Source organism: Jaculus jaculus, chromosome 6, assembly GCF_020740685.1.
Source record: "Jaculus jaculus isolate mJacJac1 chromosome 6, mJacJac1.mat.Y.cur, whole genome shotgun sequence".
Classification (NCBI taxonomy): Eukaryota; Metazoa; Chordata; class Mammalia; order Rodentia; family Dipodidae; genus Jaculus; species Jaculus jaculus.
Window position 1 is genome coordinate 102,795,673 of NC_059107.1, and position 25,201 is coordinate 102,820,873.

General features: G+C 42.5%; 1 protein-coding gene across 3 annotated transcripts in view; it reads right to left on the minus strand.

Annotated features, from left to right (window-relative positions):
- Lrig3 (leucine rich repeats and immunoglobulin like domains 3) overlaps positions 1-24,976 on the minus strand; it is a 49,245-nt gene extending 24,269 nt beyond the window's left edge. Inside the window, exons 1-3 of one of the 3 annotated variants that reach the window (XM_004650507.2) lie at positions 24,540-24,976; positions 18,613-18,684; positions 18,356-18,430 (exon numbers count right to left, since the gene is read on the minus strand). In XM_004650507.2, coding sequence (XP_004650564.2) covers positions 18,356-18,430; positions 18,613-18,684; positions 24,540-24,790 — 398 coding nt within the window. In that variant the 5' untranslated portion in view covers positions 24,791-24,976. Of the gene's footprint in view, positions 1-18,355; positions 18,431-18,612; positions 18,685-20,907; positions 20,926-24,539 lie in introns of those variants that run through there. The other 2 variants (XM_045152510.1, XM_045152511.1) reach the window with 2 other exon arrangements.
- Between the last annotated feature and the right edge of the window lie 225 nt (positions 24,977-25,201).

The window sequence follows — 25,201 nt, forward strand, 5'->3', positions numbered from 1 at the left end:
CAGTTAAGTTCCAGCCTTAGGTTGTTTTTTCCCCAAATATGGATAAATGCTAAAATTGATCAACATATTAAAGGATGACAGCTAATTAATATTTTTTCACAAAAATCCAAGATTTTAACAGAAACAAAACTTTTCTTGTTATTTATGTTACATGGAAATGTCATCTTTCCATGTACAAAAAATGACAGTCCAGCATGGCCATCCCTGGAAGGCGTTTCAGCCCAGGCAGATGCAACATAAATGGAGTATTTGAAGTGTCTGTTGATGGTACAGGGAGTTCCATGGTCAAATCACTGCTGAGGGAGGTCTCAGCAGGACAGACCGACCTGGGGCCACAGGTGATGGGCAACACAGTCAGTTGGTTTCTCTACAAGCCCGAAAGAGGCCACAGGAAAAAAGAAGAGTCTCAGGTATTTCAGTCTCGGCTTCTTAGTTCCAAAAATAATGACTTTATTTTGCTGCCAATTTCACCTTTCAGTCAACTTTGCCAAATACCTCAAAATGCAGAGGCAAACATGGTTTACCATTTTCTGCTAATGATATTGACTCTAACCATGCTGGAGAGAGAGGCCTACCCATGAAACGGATGGAAATGCCCGTGGTCTCTCCGAGCCTCCAGTCTTGTGGGAGAACAGCAAGCAAACAGGAGAGGGCAGCAGTGCAGTGCGGGCTGAGAGGAGGAGGGAAGGGACAGTGGAGGCAGACACCTCTCCAGCGGTGGGCAGCGGGTAGAGGTTGGCTCAACTTCCCAGGGGAAGTAGCGGCTCTGCTAGGACCTGACAGATGAAGAGTTAGCCTGGCCGGCAAGAGAGGAGGCCAGAGTTACTCCAAGCACAAGCAGACACGTGTCGTGATTCAAACAAATGAGAGCAAAGTGAAGCTTCTTCCCCTAGCGGGAATGAGTGGAAGAGTTCCTTGCTGGCTGGAGCACAGTTCATGAACACTGGCTGAGGAGAGGAGAGTGGAATGTGCTGAGTACCACATTAGGCACTGCCTTCTCCTCAAGATACCCTGCAGGCCAGTGCTAGAGGCTTACAACCAGTGGGGTACTGTTTAATGCCACATGCATTATACAACAGTTGCTCTGGCAGGACTGGATAGGCAAGAACAGTGCAGGGTGTCATGTGGAAGGCTCTAATTTAATGCAGAGGACAGAAGATGGTGGTGGTGGTACACCACCTTCCTCTGGCTTCTTGTTCTCTGCACAAAAGCCAGGTCTCCAGCTTTGCAAGCACTGGCCTTGGGGCTGAATTCAGCTCTAGGGAGGCAGAGGTAGGACGACTGCCATGTTACCTCGAAAAAAAAACATGCCATTCACTCTATTGGATACATTAATGTTTTGTGTTTGGACATGGGAGACCCTCGTAAGGCACAAACAGGTCCCTTCTTGCTCAGGTAGGAGGTACTAAGGGTCAGAACAAAGCAATGCTGTCACTGTAATGTATCTGTAGGTTCTGTGTAAAAGGTTATGTAGACTCTTCTCACATACTAGGAATGTGTTCATTGGTTCCATACTCCAAACCTCTGTTCAAGGCCATCCTGGAAGAAAATTACTATAGCCTAAAATATACAATTGACGAGGATAGTGAAATGACCACTTGATATGATTGATGAGTGGTTTTAGTTTTTGACCGGAATCTCCTGAAAGTCCAAGTGTCTCAAAAGCACCAATGTACTCTTAAGTGGATATACACAGTGCTAGTATATTTCAGAGTCAGAACCTTAGAGGGGAAGATACTTTGTTGTGAGGAATGAAAATCTCAGGGTTTGTCACACTGGAATTCCTGAACCAATTGCACTCTTTCTTCTTGATGAATAAAGACACATGTGTGAATAGTTTCAACTGTCTTCTACAGGTTGCAGAAGATAAAAGGTCTTGCCTTTGTGATGTGTAATGACATGCAATCTTGGCTGGTTAGAGATGCTAGTGCAAGAGGCATTTGTCTTTTATAGGAGGTGTGCGTATTTGAAATCAATTTGAAACCGTGCTTTAGATATTTGCAATGCTCTCTCTCCTTAGAAAGTATCTCTCTACCCAGATCCCTTGAGTCCAATTCTGTTATTGCAACACGTAATTGCTCAATCTGTGGTCATTACATACAAACACCACTGTGCAAGCACATTAAATGCATTGACTGGTGCAGTCTTGTCTGGCCTCAAGAAAAGACTGATTTCTATATATAACTTACAGGCAACCAGCTTAGCGTCCTTTCTAAAGAAATCACAAGTCAGTTAACAAAAGCAAAACTCTACACCTACACTGTACAAACATGATAAAGCCCAGTTATTTCCAACAACTGCCCTCTCCTCTTAACAACAGTTTCCTTGAACCTCCTTGAAAACTATTTTGGATGGAATAACTAACACTGCATAATACCAGGCTTCTTTTGACAGAAAGATCTGGCAAATGAAGAACCTCTCCCATAGAGATAAAAATAAACCGCCTCTGCTCATCTCTTTTCTGCAAAGATAATTAGGAAGTTTCATTAAAAGAACACACAAGTTTAGACTGGCCCACTAGTGCACTGGCATCAAAGAAAGCCAACTGTGGAAACTTCCGCCAGGAGACAGGCTCTTTCTTGATTAAGAACTAATGATACTACCCAGCAAAGGAGCCCTGCTGTGAGGAGCAGAACATCAGTTCCTTTCACTGAAGGCCAGGTCAACATAAAGTACAATTATCTGTTGGATAAAGAAGGCTACAATGCAGTATTTTGACACAGAGGTTCTACAATAATCAGGGCTCTATATGTGTGCCAGTTATAACACATGTTAAAAATGAAAGGAAAAAAAAAGAAAGAAAAAGCATGGGTCAAAAGCCTATTCATACCACATACAAAACAACCCTTCTTTGATTCCCAAGTGTAAGTTCATTTAGACCTCCATGTAAACAGAAATTGAAAACAAATTCTGCCAGACAAGAGGATGGTAAAGCAGAAAGTCACTGAAAATTATCTGAGATAGAAATATCATGTACAACAAAATTCACTGTGCTGTGATGACAGAATTAAGAAATTCTCCCTGCCTCTTCAGAGCAGGCGTGTTTTCACATACCAGAGCATTGCTGTGGTTAAGCTGTGAGGAGGTAGAATCTCCCTGGTACTTGGTGATTTACTTGTAACCTCTAATTAATTCATCATTGGTTCCCCGGGACTCAGGATTAAATGACTGGGCATGAGACCTGCAAGTGAACCATCTTGACTACTTCAGGATCCGCGTGAGACTGGTCCGCAAGACTACCATGGGAGAATCATGTCATTGGTCAGAACTCAATACGTCCCTACTTGCTGCCAGCCGGGTTGAGAAAGGACACCTAAACCTGCAGCTCCTGACATAAACCCACCTGCTCTGAACAAGACCTGTGTGATGAAACAATTCAAACTCTAGTTCTCCAGAGAGGACTTTAATTTATTCTTGGTTCCATATTTTACTCTACTACACTTGGTGAGCCTGGATTTTTCTCCCCTACATCTTGAGGGAGATGGAAGAGAATGTCTTCCTGCTCTAATGCACTGGGATCAAAGCGTGGACGACAACCTCTACTTATGACCAGACTGGCTACAGGGCTTCTCAGAACTTCAGCCTCCACGGGTGTTCAGCCTCACTCTGCAAAGACTTCTTTTATACCCTGTCCTGCCTGTGAGGCTCTTGGAGACTGCAGGCCTAGTTTTTACCTGCCCTTTTTTTTTTTTTTTTTTTTTTTTTTTACTCTTTCCATTTTCCTGGGGCTCATCTGCCATTAGCTTTCCCTTGTTTGGAAATGCCTTTGTAAGAACTGGTGGCTTAGGTATGTATTGTGTTTGGACAAGTGATGCTCTCTTAGGATCGGGAAGGCGTGGCGCTCCAGTGTCACTGGCAGGAGTTAAGAGGAGCTGCGCGCAATCCTGGTTACTCACCCCAGTGCCTTGCTCCAAACTCAGCCACCCCAGAGGTAGGACTGCCTTCTCTGCAGTCTGTTGAGCCCCATACCTCAGGGATTTCTGTTCTTTGGGCATGGGAGAGCGCCTTGTGCTACTTCTAAGCTCCCAAGGGTGCCTGCTGCTAAGGAATATTGCTAGAGAACCACTAAACCCTCCTAGAAGACCCGAGAAAGGGGTTTTCTCCCCTCCTCCTCTGAGCTTGTTTTTGCTCCCAACAATCTGAAATCACACCATACTATGTACTCTATAGGCATTTTTCATCTACAAAACGTGTTACCACTCAGTTCTGTGATTTTTTTTTCCCCTATCTTCAATAATCTCTACCCTTCTGTTTCCACCACCGTCTTCAACGTCTTCTGGCGGAATTCAGCTCAGCTTAGAGAAGTGATGGCTTCCATGGCTGTCTTTCCACTCTCTCACCTTGCCCCTCTGGAGAGTGTTCTTCAATGTTCTGCTAGCTCTTTTCTTCACTTGTCCTTTTTTTAACATGACTGCTATTGTAGGTGGGTTTTTTTTTTTTTTTTTTTTTTTTGGAGGGGCCGCTAAGGATGGAACCTAAGGCCTTACATTTACTAGACAAGTACTGTTCCACAGAGGTAAATCCTCAACCCCTACTTCTGCAGTTTTAACTTCAATTTTCAACTTGTGGAATTTAGCATCTTCTCTTTTTGCTCCAAAGGGATCAGATTTGTTTTGTTTTTCCATTCTTCTGCTGTCTCCAAGGCTCTTTTCCTATTTGTCTTGGACGACCAAGTATATTATTAGAAACTGATAGATATTGTTCACATTTTAAAAATAAGTTTACAAAATTTTAAAAATCTTATTGAAGAGGTGGGTGTGGTGGCAAAGGTCTATTACCCTGGTACTTGGGCGACAGAGGCATCAGAATACCAAGCTACATGGCACTATCTCCACCCCCACCCCCGCCAGGCAAGCACACAAAAATAAACCAACAAATTGAGAATGTAGCTCAGCTGATGAAGTGCTTACCCAGCCAGCATGAAGCGCAAGGTCCAGTCCTTAACACAAAACCAGGCATGGTGGTGCATGATTGTAGTCCGGGTCTTTGTAAGGTAGAGGCAAGAGGAAAGTTCAAAGTCATCCTCAGCTACATATGAGTATAAGACCAGCCAGGGCTATATGAGGTGCTAACTTAAAAAGGAAACAGGACAAAGAAGGGAGAAAGGGAGGGAGGGAGAGAGGGAGGGAGAAGAAAGAGAGAGAGAGAGAGAGAGAAATAAAGCCAGCCAGCCAAGATTACTGGGGGCTGCATGTGATATGAGCTTTGTTGAGTGGTGAGTATCCCCATAAGTGATTGGTGCGTGTTCCCACAAAGAACCTATTTCATGATAAGTGAGTCCTCCCTCCCAAATCCTCAGTCTCTAGTTTGGGTGGATAAACACCACAGTTACCACCTGAAGGCTAACTGGGAAAAGGCCCATAAGAGGATGTCACCTTCCGTATTCAGATTTGACTCAGTTTCTCAATTCCAACGATGTTCTGTCGAGTTGTCCTGAATGTAAACTTCCAGTGTTTTGTGTCAGGGTCAAGGCAGTCACTGGGCTTTGAGGGAGTAGTCAGAACACGGAAGTCAAATTCCCTCTTATAAACAAGTTTTAAGTACTTCCCTTTTTCCAGTCCTAGGAAGTGCTTCTACCTGTACAGGTCTTGAATTCTTAAATTATTCTGAAGATCAAAGTCATCAAACCAGCTCATAGTTTAGCATTTATCTTTGGGAGAAATTATGTTTGAAGAACTCTTTCACAAAGTAGTTTAAAATGATAGCTGAGTTTGGGAATTTTCATATATTTCCTTTCACTTGTACTTGATATTTCAAATGTGCACACACACATGCATACACACACATGCTTTCAATTTTAGGGAAGAACTCTACTTTCCCCTTTTTTTACAAAGTTTGTTTTGATTTATCCATTTTCTTGCAAAAATTTTAAGGCATCTTTCATGTGGAATGCTATCCTTTCTTTGTTCTGTATATTTTTTGTTTGTCCTGTTGCTATAGACCTTTGGCTCTTGTTATTCTTTGTCACTTTAAGGGGACCAGGAAGGACGGAGTGGGAGGAGTGCACTCAATGTGCATGCTCCATAGGAACTCTTCAGTAGCAGTTTACCTATCAATAAACATGCTTCTTTCAAAACCCAAATAAGCAAATCTTCCCTATAAAATTCTAATGTTACTTGTTTCTTAGATTTAAACAAGCTATTTTATTATTCTATATGAGAAACTGTCACCTGAGATAGAATAAATGATGTTATTAAAAACTGGAGAATAATTATTCTGAACCCCAAGTTAATAAGCAGATACCATACAGAGGAGTCATTCAGGCTAAATTAATTTCATATTATTTTCTTATCTGGTTCCCTCAACAATAGATGGGGAACACATACAGACAGAATGTCTTGGATTCCATTTGGCTTTGTGAATAAGACAGAAAATGTGGGGGTAGTGCTCACAGAAGAAGGCAAGCTCACAGCGTTGATTTTTATTCACAGACTGGCATGGAGCTTCAGGGGTTCCTATCACCACAGAGAGATACTGGGCAGAGCTGGTCAGCACTACAGTCATGTGAGAAGTAGGCATGAGAATTTAAGACTTAAGAGGACAGAAGGATCCAGCAATGGTGGTGCATTCCTGTTATCCCAGCACTAGAGAGGCTGACAAATACACCACGAGAGAGCTACAGGCCAGCCAGGGTGGGTTAAAAACAGCAACAACAAGAAACCCTTTACTTTAGTTTTAAAATATATAGACAACATAATGCTCAAAATGGATGTTCTCCCTACCACAGAAAGGTAAATTCTAATGGTTATACCTAAGGAATTAGACACTATACTCATCAATAAGCTTTTTCCCAAGATAAACTTTAGGGGACAAAGGTCTGGAAAACTATTACCAAGGATTTTGTCACTGAAAAAATGACCCTTTCAATTCTAAGTTATTAGGATTGTGCATAAACAAAGTACCAATAAATAAATGGAAAAGATTCTAACAAATATGTCTCTTATCCAACCACTTCTAATTCTTTTCACATTCTCTTTGATAATTACAGGACAATGGTGGTTAGGTGACTGCCTCTCTGAGTTTGCAAACATTCCATCTTCTTTAAAGAACATTACCCTCTATCTCATGCCAAATGAGATAAGTGAGGTCAGGGGAAGAGATTGAGTAAAAGAAAGGTAGAGGGTAGGCTAATCAAAATCTAAGAGGATATAAATAAGTCATATGGAAACCTACTTTTTTGGACAATGGAACACATAGCAACCATAGATTGTTACTAGAAAATTTTCAGTTCCAGGGATGGGATACCTTCCAGTGAGTTGTTGGCCAGGGAGATCCCTGATGCCCCCAAAACATTTACAGGTCATTGTTTAGGCCCTTGGTTTCCCACCAGGAACAGATAGATGGTAAGACCCTATTGCTGAAGACCCCACATACTTGGGCTACAAGGTCACTGAGGAATTCTCCTGGAGATGAACTAAAAACCTCCTCCATGTAGACCAGCTAAGAGAAAGCTGGAAAAAGCCATGCTGCATGCAGTTCAAAGGGAGAGAGAGAAATCACCAGTGAAGATACTCAACAGTGGGTACTGGAAGCCTTAAATTTGGCCAGCCAGGCCAAATGAGCCAATGGATGCAATAGTGGCACGTCTGTTATGGGGGAATCCAACCACCCTCTAGTTTGACTGAAGGCCTGCTCCATGGGAGGAAATACATCTCTGATACTGAAAACCTACAACAGGGGTAGTCATGAGCTCTAGGGGTGTAACATCTGTTGATGTCTGGCTAAATGTATATAGTATGCTCATCAAATTGCCCAGTAAGCACTTTTCTTAATGCCCATACTCATATAGTAATGCTACTCTCACTTTTGGCTAGAGAAGCTTCCTTTCCAGATGGCAGTGACCTTGGGATGACTCAGAAGGCACCATGGTGCTGAGAAGATATAACAAAGGAGTGCTCAGCACTGAACTATCTCTATCACACCTTCCAAGGTTCAGGGTCCATTGTAGAACAGGTGCTGGAAAGAATGTCAAAGCCAAAGGAAGGGTAGGACTCCTTACAACATGCTCCTCCAGATGCAAAATGGCCTGGATACCCATGACCTTGCAATGACTGATACTACCTACACAAGACCATCATAATAGGAGGAAAAATTATGACATCAAAATAAAAGAGAGACTGACTGACGGGGGAGGGGACATGATGGAGAATGGAGTTTCAAAGTGGAAAGTGGGGGAAGGGAAGGAATTACCAAGGGATATTTTTTATAATCATGGAAGTTGTCAATAAAAAATAAATTTTAAAATTATATAGATAGATATATAAACACATATACATATATATACGTAGACACAGTTAGTTAGACTATTTCATACTGTGCTTGTTTTTGCTGTAAATACTTTAAATTACTCATGCATAGTAAAATTGACAGGCTGACAGTCCACAAATATATACCATGTTTACCTTATAGTGTAAGGAACCTGCAACATGAATATTACCTTAAAATTTCATTTTTGCTTTCAAGCTTTTTCTACACATGGCTCTCTCTGCTAGATGAGCAAAAAACAAGGGAGTGAGACAGCCATGCAGGTGGTATTAAGTGTTAGAAAGGAGGTGTTTATATTTATAATTGCCTTCCCTTTCATGTTTTGAATTTAGTACTTAGGTGGCTTTCATCCAAAGAAACAAGAGACACTATTGGCTAAAACAGTTTCCTTGTTTTGGTCTCCATCAAACTAGAGGCCAGGTTTCTGGACGCCATAAGAGAAGCTACAATAAGGAAGAGAAGAAGCAAAAGTAACCAGACCAGAATAGAGACACAAGTTGAATCTTGCCACCCGTCATGAAGAGCTAGCTGGCTGTAACTCTGTTTTGTCTGTCTTGGCAGAACAAGCCTTACTTGGCATAGAGACACCTCTTGGTAGGACTCAAAATGGCTAGCACAGAGTGGGAGGGAATGAGAAAATGAGGAAAGCTCAGGATGTATCCTGACAGCTCTGGAGCCTGTATGGCTGTACTAAAGGTCAAACTCAAGTGAGCAGAAGTCAATTTCATGGGTTTTAAGAAAGACTGCTGGGCAAAAAATTGTTTGACAGATCACTATCAAATCTAAAACTGTTTTTATCTCAGAAAAAAAATAAATTTTGTAAGTGAAAACAAACTGTAGCATATGGAGAAACAGAAAAGTTATAATGCTATATATTAGTTTGGACTAAAGCATTCATTCATTCATTCATCATCCATCATATGCACTGAGTACCTATAATGTACCAAGTACTATGATGCATGTACCAAGGTTATCACAGGACTAAAATAAACACCAACACATTTTTTTCAATCTCAGGTTTTATGACATTTCCTTTTGGTGGTGGAAACAGACATTAAAAAATCATAAATACAAAACTGAAGATAGCAATGTATTATCTTGTAAAAAAAGGGAAACATAGGGCTGGAGAGATGGCTTAGCGGTTAAGCGCTTGCCTGTGAAGCCTAAGGACCCCGGTTCGAGGCTCGGTTCCCCAGGTCCCACATTAGCCAGATGCACAAGGGGGCGCACGCGTCTGGAGTTCGGTTGCAGTGGCTAGAAGCCCTGGCGCGCTCATTCTCTCTCTCTTCCTCTACCTGTCTTTCTCTCTCTGTCTGTAGCTCTCAAATAAATAAATAAATAAAAATAAAAAAATAATAAAAAAAGGGAAACATAAAAATGTAAATGATAGGATTTAGAAAGAAGGGTACAGTGAACATTCCACATAAGCAAAGGCATACACAGAGAAGCCTGGTGTGGGAACTGAGGAATGACCCCAGAGATCAGTGGAAATACAAGATGTAGATCAGCAGAGCACTGTAGCCTATCCAAAGATTGCTCCTGACCTAAGAGCCAGGGTAACCAATGAGAGGTCTAAAGAGCCAGAATGACAACAAATGTATGTTTAAATTCAGTCATTCTAATTGGAGAATTCAAAACTCTAAGAAGTCTGTATTCTGAGCACAGACTAATTTATGATTAAATGTGAGGGTAAATGTAATGTGTCACAAAACAGCTCTGTGTAGAGTATATTCTTTCATGTGCAAGTCATATGTAAATCTTTAAATCCAATAGAAGAATGCTGCTCACTGTATGAAGAGGCTTATGTGTGCACTTTGTAAGACCTGTGCTCCATGAGCTGACTTCCATTAAGCACACGACTATCTGATTGATATGCACTGAAGTCTTGAGCCCTCAAGAAGGAAAGGGACTTGGGTGCAAGTTTCTTTACATGTGTGAAGACACTGGATCATTCATCCATTAAAGGACAGCATGCACTTTGGGATGAATTCTGCAGCTGAAGTGGTCAAATTCTATGGGCTCATGTACATCCAGACGTGGATAAGCACTGGCTATGGTTTTAGCCCACTCAATCAAAACAAAGCTCTCGAGCCTTCTTAGAAGCCAAAGTTTTCATTTTGGCTAAAGCTGACCTCTAACTCCTTTAATAAATGTGACAAGCTGGTGACCTCTTATCAAATACTGACCGATAAAAGTTCTGGATACAACATCTAGTTATAAACTTATTCAGATTTTATTACTACTTGAAATTTTTACAATGGTGATTTTCTATTTACAACTTTATATCTGAGCTACAATCCTATTGGAGTAACTAATATTATCTTTAAAGTTGTAAGTTTGATGAATTATTTAAGTAAACTCAGTGTCATACAACCAAGTAGTAGTTTCTTAAATAAGTATCTTTCAAAATAATTTAGAAGTTTGATATCTGAAATGTCATGAGAAATGCATGCTTGTGGATGTAATTCCCACTCAATATAGGTTGGATTTAGAATGCAAATAAAAGAAAATTGATTCCCCTCAAGATAGGATGATATCCTAAAAAATACCTAAGTTTAGTTAATATAAGTTTAAAATGCATGTAATAATAGTGAATAAAAATCTACTGAATATCACAGTTTAGGCTAACCTACCTTAAATGTGGTCAGAACACTTATCTTAGCCCACAGATGCGCAAAGTTTCTAACACAAAGTGTATTTTACAGTTAGCTGGTGTCTATGCCAAGTAAGTTTCCAGACAATACTATTCAGTCGTATCTAGCCAAAATCCTAAGAAGTCTTGAGTGGCATCTCTGTGAGTCAGACATGGGCTTTCTTACATTCTGACCTCTCCTCACTTGCTCAGCTTAAACCCCTCCGTGCACATCCAGCAGCAAGACTGGATGACTCCCAGTGATGGCCAATTACACTCATGGTCCTACCATACTTCAGGGCTCAGAGTCCCGAACAACTCTAGGGCTTCACAGATGACACCTACATGGTAGCTCACAGCTACCTTAATTCTCAGAGCTGGGTTACGGCACTACAGTTTGGAAATGAATGCTGTTTAATAACTACCTGGAAGAAGGGAGTCAAGCAGATTCTGTCATCTTAAATGACTCTAAATTCTAAACCACCCAACTGTGGGAGAACCTCCAAAGCTGGTACTACGTACAACTCGCCCAGATCTCCTTCCTTCTCCAGCCGTCCTCTACACTCTCTCTGTGCAGGCAGCAATCTCCGCCCCTAACAGCCCTGGGACACCTATGCCATCCTGGCCATCACCTACCTCCCTTGGACTATCTTTAAATCAGTCCTGCCCTACTCTTCCTTTAGAGCTACAGGCCAAGCCCTCTCTTCCTTTGTTCTCTACCACTTAGCACATCACAGATATTGTTGTTGGGCTCAAAATTCATCACATAAACACACAAGCCTGCAGGCTGTAGAGGTGTACTGAGTTACCATGGCATGCTCACCTTTGTTCTAAAACCACAGAAAGAAAGAAGTCGTTTTTATACTATTAATTCACTCCAAATAGTGCTCCCCCTCCATCTCCTGCTGCCAAGATAGCTTCTAAATCCTGCCTTTCTCCTGTGGCCTCCCTGCTCGAGAGTCCCCTTTGGCCCACTGCCCTTGGCCAAGCCCACTGCGCAGCAACTGCAGCAGCTGTGGCTGCTCGCACTTCTCAAAGCCCTTTTAAGTACAGAATGCCATTTGATCCTCTGCCGGAACCAGAGGAGATAGATGGGTAGGCACCTCTGACTGTTTGTACAGATAAACAAAGGCGACTTAATTAAGTCTGCCTAAGGTCAGACAGGCCATGCCTGTGAGACAGACAGAAACTTGTGTGCCCAATTTCCAGGTTAGATCTCTCTCCTATTGCACGAGGGCCCCACTCACACTCTTCATGAATGCCTTCTATGTGCCTGGGACTGTCCTGGGCTGCTGAGGGCATTGAGAGCTCAGTATGTTCTGAGTCTCACCCTGAAAGGAGTTGTGACGGATGACAGTAGAGGCTACATGCCTTACTTCTGTGCCAGTTTCAAAACTAAGAAAGAAAGAAAAATCACTATAACCTTGTTATTCAACTTGATCAGACTGAGAAGTACCTTGGAGGTTAGTAAAACACACGCCTCGTTATGTCTGGAGGGGTGCTTTGAGATCTCTCTCTCTGCTTCTGGGCTACCACAATACAAGCTGCTCTGCTCCACCATGCCCTCCTTGCCAGGATGCACTGGAGTCATCAAAACTATAAGCCAAAAATAATTCTTCCTCTTTTATTTGCTCAGCTATTTTGTCACAGGGACAAGAAAATGTAGCTAACACAATCACCACCCTCCAAAGAATTCTATAAAAACGATAGTTCCTGCCACAGGAAAGGATACCTAGTGCTGTTTTCTGTAGTGGACGAACCCTACTAAAGAAAGGGCACAAGGCCCATACCTTCCCGCATCTCCAAAGTATCTTCCATATGAGAAGACCCAGGCATAATGGAACCACATGCCACCTAAACTAGGTTCCAAGGTCAGGAGGTCAGCAGTGGGAGAAGCCATCTCGAAGGTCCTTATGTCACAGCCCAGGACTCTGTGAAGTCAGTGTCCCTCCTTGGCTCCATGAATGCAACATGGCCAGTTCCCTTCAGAGTGAGGGCAGCTCAATCGTGCTTTTCCTTTGCTGTGGACTTTCACTTTCCATTTTCAGCTCCCAAGAATAAAGGCCCAGGCACCATGAATAGTCCACAGTTGAGAACATCCAAATCACTCTCAGTGACTTACAAAGCAAAAGACAAGAAAACTCTGGCTCCTTTTCCTCTGTACTCCAAGGCCAAGTTCTCACTGGCAAGAGTCCTATTCTTAATCCTAAAATATTTCCATTACTTCTCCTTTTTAAGTTTTGTTTTATTTTTATTCTATTTATCCATTTTTAGAGAGAAAGTGAGAGGGAGAGAGAGAGAGAGAGAGAGAGAGAGACAGACAGACAGACAGACACTGGGCACACAAGACATCCATCCACTGTAAATGAACTCCAGATGCATGCCAACTTTTGTGTATCTGGCTTACGTGGGTTCTGGGGAACTGAACCCTGGTCCTTAGACTTCACAGGCAAGCACCTTAACTACTGATCCATCACTCCACCCCCCTTTACTTCTCTTAAACTTTAAAATTTTTCATTCTTTTTAATTAGTCATTATTGCTGTTGTTGTAATTACTATTATTATTCTTTTTTTTTAAATATATTTTTTTTAATTTTTATTTATTTATTTATTTGAGAGCGACAGACACAGAGAGAAAGATAGAGGGAGAGAGAGAGAATGGGCGCGCCAGGGATTCCAGCCTCTGCAAACGAACTCCAGACGCGTGCGCCCCCTTGTGCATCTGGCTAACGTGGGACCTGGGGAACTGAGCCTCGAACCGGGGTCCTTAGGCTTCACAGGCAAGCGCTTAACCGCTAAGCCATCTCTCCAGCCCACTATTATTATTCTTTACTGAGCATACACATTGTAAATATTTAGTCACAGGTATAGTCTGTGTATACAAGGAGATCTGTCTGAATTATGTTAAGCACATATAACTTTCCACAAATACTTCTCAATGCATACATTAATGAAACACTAATTACACATTATATACCTGCATTAAGTGCTAGTACAGAGGACAAACAGCCACAGCAGCCTCAAAATATGCAAAAAGATGACTGGGTGACAAACAGTTGAGTATAAAAGGCAAGGTGGGCATACACAGGGCTTAGAGATGACCACTAGCCTCAGCAATACAACACAAGGCCCTGACTTAAGTGTCACTTTCCTTGTAAGCCCCTCCCTGTATTCCTGTTTAAAATGTCCAAACCCCTCTAACCCCTCTCACTCCTCATACTTCCCAATTTCATCTCCCTCTCAAGGTTTTATCCCCTCTGATGACATGTCTCGTTTGTGTTTTGACTCCGTTCTCTCATGAGAAGGTCAGAAATCCCTACTAGAAAGGCAAAGGGTTTCATCTGTTTTGGTCACTGCTGATTCCTGATCTGCGAACTATACCCAGCACATAGCAGGACTTTGTCAGTATTCCCTTTCCTGACCACATCAAGGGATAACAGCCTGGGCTCTAATCACAGCCTTGGTCATGAGCGGAAGCCATCTTCCTTTTAAAGTTGGCTTATCCCTCTCCCCTTGCTAGAATGGAAGTCGAATCTGCTTTCCCACTTCAAACAGAGGCTGGCACATAACATGTATTCAGTCAACTTCAGGTGACTAAATCAGCCCTGTCACCATCATAGCTCACATGCTCTGAGTGTCTGCTGTACACCAGGTGACTTTACCTGTGTTCTTTCCTCAAATCGCACAATGACTCTGAGGCAGGCTTCCCTGTTAAGTCATTTAAGATAGGAGTACAATGGGAAGACTCACAGTCACATACCTCACAATCAGTGCAGCCAGTAATTAATCCTGGGCCACCTGAATTGAGCTTTACTGGGGATGTAGGGCCTTGCACAGGGTAGGCAAGTGCTCTACCACTGGGTTCCACCTCCAGCCTCAAGCTTTGCTTTCTTTCCACCAGTGTTCCACTGATGTGACGACACTGTACAAGAGTGCCATCAGCACATTTCTGCTGTGCTGAATGACGTAACTGCCTCCCCCTCACACCCCGTTATCATTAGCCTCATGCTGCCTCCAAGCTGTTGTCCACACTAAAGCCAGACTGACCCTTTCAAATCCTAGATCTGATCCTCTCACTGTCTGAAATCTCTTCAATGACTTTCCACTGGTAGACCTATTCTAGCAAAGGTAGTCAGTATGTATAACCTCTCTGGAAGGATGCCAATGTCATTTCTGGAAACATAGAAGGTGATATGAATCATGATGTACTTGGGAGAAATGCTTTACTTTTAAGAAATTTTAAAAATCTCATTTGATTATGATCTTGAGCCTATCAATAATTTCAGAGATATTTATTTAACCCCCAAACAGAACCTAAAGGATAGAGGTAGTAAATCTGATGGTTGTAGACTTCACCCAAATCCATTACTTGAGGCTGTCTTGGGATGGGGTCAGGAAATTTACATTATTAATAAGAACTCTGACAGCCACTAACTTCTCACTTTTCACTGCTCAGATACCAGGCGAGTATCTGCAGGTTGGAGAACACAATATAAACCATCACCATCAAGACTCAGACACAACCAGCTCTATTTAATAATCAACAAAGCCTCTTTTGTTCAACCATATTGTTGCGTAATGTCAAACTTCCCTAACCCATGTAACAGGTTTCAAAGGTGCTCAATACCTGAGCCAGTCATACCACACCACACCAAGACGACACTAGTACATGGAAGAAAAAAAACCAACTCACTTTGCCAGATCAATGGTTTTTCTTGAGATAGGCCCATTCCAAACAGTATTCTATCTCTTTCCTTAAACAATACCATTCTGCCACAGCTACGAAACATGAGATGGAGGGAGAAGATACACACCAAACCAGGCCTTGCCCTAGCACACCAGTGACTTCTGAGCTAGCTCTGTCCCAGAGTCAGGTGAAGGCAGGACTATGTAGGTCTTCTGTATTCTCAATTATCGGATGAGCTCTGTTAACAGGGTGTCCAGTGAGTCAACTACCAGCACCTCAGGGCCCTAGCATTTTATCAGGCTTCAAAACATTCTGTATGAATTTTTCACTGGACATGGGATGCCATTTGACCAAACAATAGCTCCTGTAGAAGAGAAAATGCTTGCAACTACAGGTGACCAGGTAGTCATCTCTATAGTTAGTCACAATGCTGGGAGACTCATCCTGGTATAGAACAGTAAAAACATGATTGGGATATCAAATCTTGTATCATTGAAATATATATGTATATTTCACATATATATGCATATATAATATATAGAAAATAAGTTTTATCATCTATATGATCTTAAAAATTGTAAGCTACATACACATATACTTTGATCTTGTATTAAATAACTTCTCAAGTTATTTAACCTGTGTAAATAACCCAGAATAATGTTTTCTTCCACAAAAATGTTAAAAAACAATCCTTGATAACACCGAGGTTTAATATTTCTGAAAACTACTTTTAAATGTGATTTTAAATGTAGTGTGATGGCATGTTTCCAATCTGAGTCATGTCTTTTTTTTCCCCTCAGTTTCAGAAGTGTATTTAAGTCCTAATGCTTAGCCCTGTTTATTTTAAGGGCTTCACATAAAAATAATATGTTCTATCTTACACCTACAATGTAGAAATTCTTAATGTCTTAGAAACAGTAACTTCAGGAGATAATAAAGTCTTTGTAGATGCAAATAACCAAGGAGGTAAATTTCCAAGTATTTCATAGGTATAAAAATGATTTTTCACTCTCCATATTGCATGAGCAGGCTCATGGCATAAATCACTCCCCACAAAGCCTATGTAATCCAGGCAATAACTGGGTCTTTCATTCTATGAGATGAACAAAGCAGTGGCCGATCATATGGACTTCAACAGAGGAAAGGAAAAGAGGTTCCTGAGGCTAATTTGATATAGCACTCATTCTGAAGGTTTGCAACTTTTTCAGACGCCATTCTACTTTCTAGCTGTAAGTTTAAAAAGTGTGATCATAGCTATTGACTTGAAGTTATGTTTTCTAATTTCCTCAAACATTCACAGGCATTCATAGGCTTTGAGTCTTTTTCATGCCAAAGTGCAGAATGTCTCCCAACACACTCTTCCTCCATTAGGAAATGGCACTGCAGACACTCCCCGCTCTGCCCACTCCCCAGCACGGCTGTGCCCGAACCCTCCAGGCTCTCCTAAGCCTGCTGACAGACATCTCCCAAACATTGGGGGACAACACAGCAAAGTGGAACGTAAAAGGGTCTCCTTGGTCATATAAGAATAGCTACCTATGTAACATATTAATGTCAATTGTGAAGGACAAAGAAAATGAGTACTATTGACAGTATAAAATATTTTTAATTGATTATTTGTCAGATACCAACTGCTTTTTCTTTCATTCCTGTCTCTTTCTGACCTGTGGAAAAACCACATCAGTATCAAATGTCACTTAGTTCTTATTCAAACAGAAGAAAGCAGACACGGCGGCTGCACTGTGACTTGGCTGACCTGGGCCCTCAGTAAAAACAAACCTCTATAAATCACCAGATGTAAGCAATTGAATAGTGATCACTTTAATTAATTGAACAGCTTTCCTGAAATTTACTATATAATATCAACCCTCCCAACACCTTTACCAGAAGAAAGGATCAAGTAAGTTTTCTTCGTCCTTCAAGTCGTTAAAGAACATGCTATCGACTTCAGTGACTTAACTATATTTTGTATTTATCTGTGATCGAGACAGTAAACTCTTCATTTTAGACATTAAGCAGTAAGCATTCTCACTGCTATATTTAAATAACAGAAAGTCTATAGATTATTTAAAATCACACTACATGAATAATAAACAAAAATACAGAATATTTAACACAACTTTAATTGTACTTGAGAACTCATATTTGCACAATAACCTTCAATAGTATCTCTGCCTTCAATTACCAATTAAGTTTTAACTACGAATGTTGAAAGTGAGCGTTAAGGTTTCTAAACCCTGATTTCCATGGCAGGCAACACATTTACAAGAGGATCCCCCTATGGCAAGTTACCAGCACCCATTCACCCTCACAAAGTCAAGTCTGATCTCTCTCCTCTAAGACCATGTATGTATTGTACAATTTGGACTCTCATGCCAACCACTGAGCAATACAACAATTAAAGTACTTATCTACAGGATGCAATCAGAAACACATCTATATGGGCTGGACACAGTTTCTTTGAATCTTGGAGAGTGGTTGAGCAATGGCAGCAAAAGGTAAGGTGGGTTGTTACCAAGATGTCTAAGGGTTGAGGATGTAGTTCTTGCCTAACAGACAGCAGGCTCTGGGGATTGTATCCCCAGAACTTAAATAAACAAATGTTTGAAACTTGGGAGAGGAAAAAAATTAGTCAACTTAAAGTGTCCTTCTTTATTATATACTCTGAAAGAATTCAAAGTTCGCTGACAAGATCTTTATGTTAGTCCATACACGTAGGTATCTCTTTCTACTTTCTACAAACATTGATGTAAATCCTAATATTCACTTACAAAGAGAGCAGTGAAATATTTGCTGAAACTGGGCCCAAGTTTGGAATGGTCTCTAATTCGTTGTTGTTCAGCTTCCTGCAAATGCCAAAAGACAAAGAAAAGAAAAAGGCTAAGTAGGTCAGCTGTAATGCATAGATGGAAGTATTTAAATACAATTCCCAAGTTAAGAGTTTTAAGTAACTTCTCCTCCTTTAATAAAAAGTATGAGGAATAATATGCTTCATGTGAACCTCAGACAGAAAGCAAGCAGGACTCACACTTCTCGAAGGCCTTGAAGGTGGCTCATGGAACTAGCTTTGATGAAAGATAATCTGTTGTGGCTTAGGTCACTGTAAGAAAACAAAAATAAAATTATAAGTAGTTTCTAAAAACACTACTAGAACTTATGAAATATCTCTATCAACACCAGTTGTAACAGAAATAACTGGTCCATTTTGTTCACATACACACAAAAAAAACCCAAACGCCAAACTCAAAACTACAAACTTTGAGGACAAAATTAGTTTAAGAGGCTGGCAGATGCAAATACTTGAAGCCCACAAGCATTTTAAGAGATGTTTCTTGGCACATGGTGAACAGATCTTTTGTGAACGGGTAGTTTGCTTCACCCTCCCATCTCCCCACTCCCAACTTGATAGGATGACATCATGGCCTATGAAAAGAGGCTAATTAGGCAGGTTGCTGAATCCAGGTCCTCTACAGAAACCTTTTTATTATCAAAAAATGAAGCACTGATATCCTTACTGTAGTCAAACAGTATAGAAATTGCTTTCCACACATATTTATTACTCTTGGTTTAAGCAATGGATTAAAGAGTGTGTGTGTGTGTGTGTGTGTGTGTGTGTGTGTGTGTGTGTGTGCGCGCATGCATTCAAAAGGATAGAGTAAATCATCTTTGCAAATTCCCTAAATCTTATCAATATCTGGAAATTCAGCATTCAATTTTATCTATTTTAATTTTTAAACATTGGGTAGTTTATTATGAAGCAAGGTTAAAAAGAAAGATGATCTAATTCCTCTGAACTCATTATTATCTAATGTATACATAATTCAAGACATCACACTGTAAATATGGACACATTAACATACAACTTAAACCACATCAACCGGCTAATAAGGTGAGACAGATTGTACAGGCACCTGAAAACATATTTTAGTCACTCAAATAAATGTGCTAACTTAAGTAACAAATTCCATAGGGCATCATTACTACGCAAAACAACCAATTCCTACTCTGGCTTAGGAACTCAACCAAGCACTTCCATTCAAAACATGGCTCAAAACCTGACAAACCTCTCTGGTTGCATTTCTTGTATGCTTCTCTGCTCTCTGTGCCTCCAAAATGGTGTCATGAACATGAGATGGTTGAGCTCCCTTGTGGAGGTAAGCTAACCACTACTGAAATAGGTCTTTCAGAGATAATTTTAAATGAAGATTTTTAAACAATTAAAGTTCTGGATAACTAAAGTTAACTGGTGGAAACTACACACTGTGCTACATGCTTAAGTATGTCCTCCCATAATAAATAGTACAGAACTCACACATCCAGGGATGCAGTGTTATTTAGTCATTCACTAAGAATTAGACATCAGACAGCCTTTCAGTCATCAAGCTTTTGTTTTGAGAATAAACCTGGATTTCTGCAATTCACCTTAAAGTCAAATTCTGCAAAGATCTTATTCAAAAATATGTTTGCCTAAAGACCTACCAGACAGTAACAGACATGAGTAGGTTTGTTCTGGTAGAGTTATAACATTAAAGAAAAAAAGAGAGAGAGAAAAGAAAAAAAAACCTGGCACAGTCCTTAAACTATAAAAATCCTGCAATTACAACCACTGCTGTGCACGCTCACCACGCTGGCTGGAGCCAGACACTTTCCCTCACAGTCCGGCCCAAGTGCATCTGGAGCTCATCAAGGAAGCCCTGAGCCCAACGACTCACGTTAGCATTCAAACAAGACCTGTGTGCCTTCAGCACCCCAGACAGTCACAGATTTCCCACATGGTTTACAAAACAACCAAGAAAAGATTCCTTCACTGGAGACTTAGCCTCACTCCACAGACAGTCATTTGGACCTACTTAACTCAGGAACCTGCCTCCCCCATTGTTTCCAGTTTTAAAAGCACAGGGGGAACCAATCTGGCATTTACATTTAATACAGGTGATTTTCTTGTATTTCTTTTTTTTAAAGCTAAAGCCACATTCTCAGCTCTTGTAAGGGTGATTTCATAGGCAATCCTTGGGGAAAGGAAAGTTGAGTGCTTAACCTTGTTCCAGCCTGATGGGATGAGATTCTCCCAACAAAGGACATTTAAAATGGGCGCCTGGTGCACATGCTGGGGACCACTGGTTTTGGGTCCAGCAGCAGAGACTGGCAGCCTTAAGCCATGCTGCGACAGGCTTCATCAGAGCTCTGTGTTCTATAAAAGCCACACTACGTGTCGAAGAAAAATATCACTCCTTAAGTGACTTCTGCTAAATACTGAAAACCACAAAACTTTAATGCACCTCAATTTATATTTTAATATAACACACATTTCAGAAATAATTACCTTCCAGGTAAAAGATGTCACATTTTCCCAAATCTTCCTTATACTGCTCTTTGGTTAGTCACTAAAGAGAGATTTCAGACATGCAATGACCATCAGTGCTTTCTTAAACTAAGGACATAAAACATGCAGTAAGGAATAGTAAGGAGGGAAGTCTTCATTAGCTCGAGTTTCATGAACAAGCACCATCCGTGGAAAACTTTTTAGTGACAATCTCCATTCATACACACAATGCACCCTGATCAAAATCCTCTTCCAGCACCCTCTTTGTCCCTTACCTCCCACCCCATTCACTGAACCCCTTTTTCTTTCTCACTAGGCTCTCTTTGGGGGATGAGTGCTTTGGAAACTTTTGTTTTAACCTCACTGTAGTGAGGCTAATAAACATGGGAAAGGCGCTGAGGGAGAGAAGTGTTAACTATTTATCCAGAAAGCAGCTGGCCAAATGCTTGGACATCAAACTCCTTTACATGTGGTAATAGAGGTTCTCGACTTATTACCAAGCAAAGGAACATATATGAAAATTATTAATTGACAATATTTGGTTCCAGCTATCATTTTCTTCCTTTTAACATTTGAAAATCTGACTTCTAAGTCAAATTGTAAAATGCAAATCTAGCACAGCCTCTTAATCAATCCCACTGGGGCCTGCACAGCTGCTAATTCAGCAGAAATCTGGAACGCTGAAAAACAAAAAGCCAGGCTGGAGCTGTTTTAAGACACTGATCCAAAGTGACTCATAAATCAGCCTGCTACGTTTAACTTTTAGTCTGGAAAATATAGAAAAACAGCTGTGAAAACCATAAGGACTGTTCCTCCTTCCCTGCCCCCCAATTCTGGTCGGAACCCAAAGATTTGTAATAGACCAACATTAAAGAAGTCACAGGAGCTCATGTACCTTTCGGACTCTCACCTCAGCCCCGTGGAGAACTCAAACACTGCTGTGTGATAAGATAAATAATCTGAAATTCCAGCGGGACTTGAATAATACTTGAGTGCTCACTGGCAGTTCTGAGCGACTTTTCCCTCTTTTGACTAAATAATATATTTTACAAGCACTTTACTTAGGGTTCAGAACTCCAGAGGCACGAACTGTTAAAAGCAGTTGCTTTTTTAACAGCCACTTTCATTAAAGTATCACAGGTTACTTTGTGAAAGGAAAGCTGGGCATAGTATTATTATTGTGTAGCTCACTAGTTAACCTCTTACACACAGGGCTCCTAAGGCAGTCAATTACAACTGAAGAACAGGGAAACCACATATACACACCTACGATAGACTGTGTAAACATGTGCATACCCAAAAGAAACAGAAGGTGGACAGCAAACTTTCCCTGAATCGTGCTTTCATACACCATCCAAAGACAACATTTTACTACTTTAACTCCCTAAGCAAAGGAGAGATGCAGATAAGACGCATTTTTCTACCCACTTCCTGAATTCTGAAACAGTCTCCATAAGAATTTTTGCAATTATGTAAAGTTGAGCTAGCAGCTTCTCAATACCTTCTATTCCAACACACCAAGTGGCAGAGAAGGTAAACCTCAATTTCACGTTGCTTTTACTCCTCTCCAAGGTACAGAGGAGACCTCAGACTTCAGGCACAAGTAAAAGAAACATTTACAACGAAGAACATAGACCACATGGTTTGGTGACACCTACAAAGATGGTTAGAAGTCACAGATGTACTAGAATGACGGGGCTGTTCAAGGAGTGTTCACAGCGGGGCTTCTGACAACAGGCTGACTGCTTATTTATACAAGTGGAACTTATTTTCGCATACATTTAAGGAATGCGGACTTGTATTGAGACAATTCACTGCTGGCGGAAATGTAATTAAAGACTGCGCTAACCAAATAAACTGTAATTTGTTTTTAGTGTGCCACCAAATTATCTGTAAAACAAAATCCTAATTAGGTCAGCTACTTTTAAGACAGTGTTTAAGTAAGTATTGAATCCCTTTTGGTTCGACTCAACTTCTAATCAAGGTTCAGGGAGTTATTTCTTTAAAGACATCTAAGTTCACAAAAGCAATATATACTGCACGCTGGCATGATCCAAGGGGCCCCTTGTCAAGCAGAAACTACTGCATAAAGTTAGGTTTTGTGAATAGGCTTTTCTAAGCAGGCTCCAGGAAGCAGTCTTCCTTTTCACTCTCATGCGTCTATTATTCATAGGTGTTCACCTCCAGGCATTCAAACGTTCAGTTCCATATGTCGTCAATAGAGCCATTCACGTTTCATGAATGCAGCAGCAGGACCTCCACAAGAGGCAATTGAATGGAATTAGCCACAACTAATTGAAAGTCTTCCTGCTTTAGGTTAAAGCCCTTATCTCCTCCTTCACGTGTAATAAAAACTACTAAATGAGACATCCCATGATCTGCTATTAAATATCAATCCAATTCTCTTTAATTCTATTTTCTTATTAAACTATTTTTAAAAAGAGCATGCCCTTTGATGGGCAACAACTCTATAACTGACAAATAAAAGAATTTAGATTAGCACAATGATTTAACAACACACTTCTCAAATTACCTGACCAAACCCTCAGCCACTCTTTTTGTGAGGATTTGAGGAGGGTCGGCCCACAATTGTTAAAGAACTAAGGATTTCCATTGCAACTCTACTAGGCCCAAATCTTAAGAAACTGAAGTATGAAGTACTTTGATTTCTTTTAAACAAGAGACCATTACACTCCAAAAAGAAAAAGAAAAAAAAAAATTCTGCTTTTTTATTTATGGTTTACAACACCCCTCCAATTTCGACAAAATTAGGTGTTGGGAAAGAATAAAGCGAGTTGACATTTGGAAAGGACCAGCATTTCCGAGTAAATTACATTTTCTTCCTTGCTCTTCCACGCACTTGGCAGTGAATTCAGGTTTTGAACTTCTCAGCTAAAATCCAAAAACTTGCATAACAGCACGCCCTACACCGCGTGTACTGGTAAACCTATGGAACTGGTCCTTGATTCAAAAAACGTCAGCTCCTCCCTGCCCTTATCTATCCGTCGCCCCCCTCCCCAACTTCTCACTGAGTTCTCACGGTCCAGGAGGCGAACTGATGGTCTGCTAATGTGAAATGAAGCACGAGTGAGTTTGGGGAGAACAAAAGTCGTGTGCCACAGCTTGAGCGGATGGCCCAACGGAGTGGAGAGCTCTTCCGAAGGAAAGCCGCGCACGCAGCGGTTGCCTGGGGTCCAGGAGAACCCAAAGTCGGGCCACTCTCCCACGTAAACGCCAAAGAAAACTGCAAACACGGGGCGTCAGTGCCCGGCCACCACTCCGGCCCAGGCCTGGAAGGGGCGCTCCGAGGAGCCTGGCCCCAGCAGAAGCCAGGGTCCCCTCCCTCTCCGGGCGCACTCGCGGCCAGGTAGGGGAAGCGTACAGGCCAGCACAGCAGCACCCAGGAGAGAGACCGAGGACCCCCCCCCCCCCGCCGTCCCCGCCCCGCGACAGCCCTTTCCCCGCCGCCACCACCGGGCACCGCCGGTGGCCCGGGCCAGGAAGCGCAGCCCTGGAAGCAGACCCCGCGCACGGGCTCACTAAGCAGGCGAGCAGGCCGTCGCCAGCTCGGGTCGCCCCGAATCCCCCAGGCTCCCCCGCGGACCCTGCGAGCGCGCCGGACGGATACTTACAGCCGAGCGACCCAGGCCGGGAGCGGCTCGGGAAGGCGCGCCAGTCCCCGGCGACTGCAGTCCAGCAGGTCCCCGAGACAGCGGCAGGGAGCGGGGCACGGTCGCTCCGCGGCACCTCCGGGGGGCTGCCCGAGCGCCCCTCGGCCTCCGGGGTCAGCGCCCTCGGCCGGGCCCGCGCGCCCCAGAACCGCGCCCAGCAGGAGTCCCAGAGCCGCGGCCACCGCGGGCGCCCCGAACCTCGGCGCGGCCATCGCCCGCCGCCCCGCACGCAGCCCGCGCGTCCGGGCTGGGCACCGACTTCCAGCCGAGCGTGTGCGCTCCGAGCGGCTCGCTTTCTCTCCCTCCGCGCACGGTGCGGCTCCGCCGGGGGGAAATCCTTTCACGCCGGGCAACGAAGCCCTTTCATGCCCCGGAGCAGCAGCAGCTGGAGCGCAGGCGGACAGCGCGGCCCGGGCAGCGTCGGCGCGCAAGCCGGCCCGCGAAGAAACTTTTCCGCCTCCTCCCGGCGGCGGGGCGCGAAGTCCCCGCGCGGCGGGGCTGCGAGGCGGGGCGCGGGGGCGGGGCGGGGCCTGGGGGCGTGGTCTGGGGGCGGGGCTTGGGGAGGGCGCGCGCCCATTGGCCCGCAGCGCGGCACGCACGTGACGACAACAACAAGGCTCCCA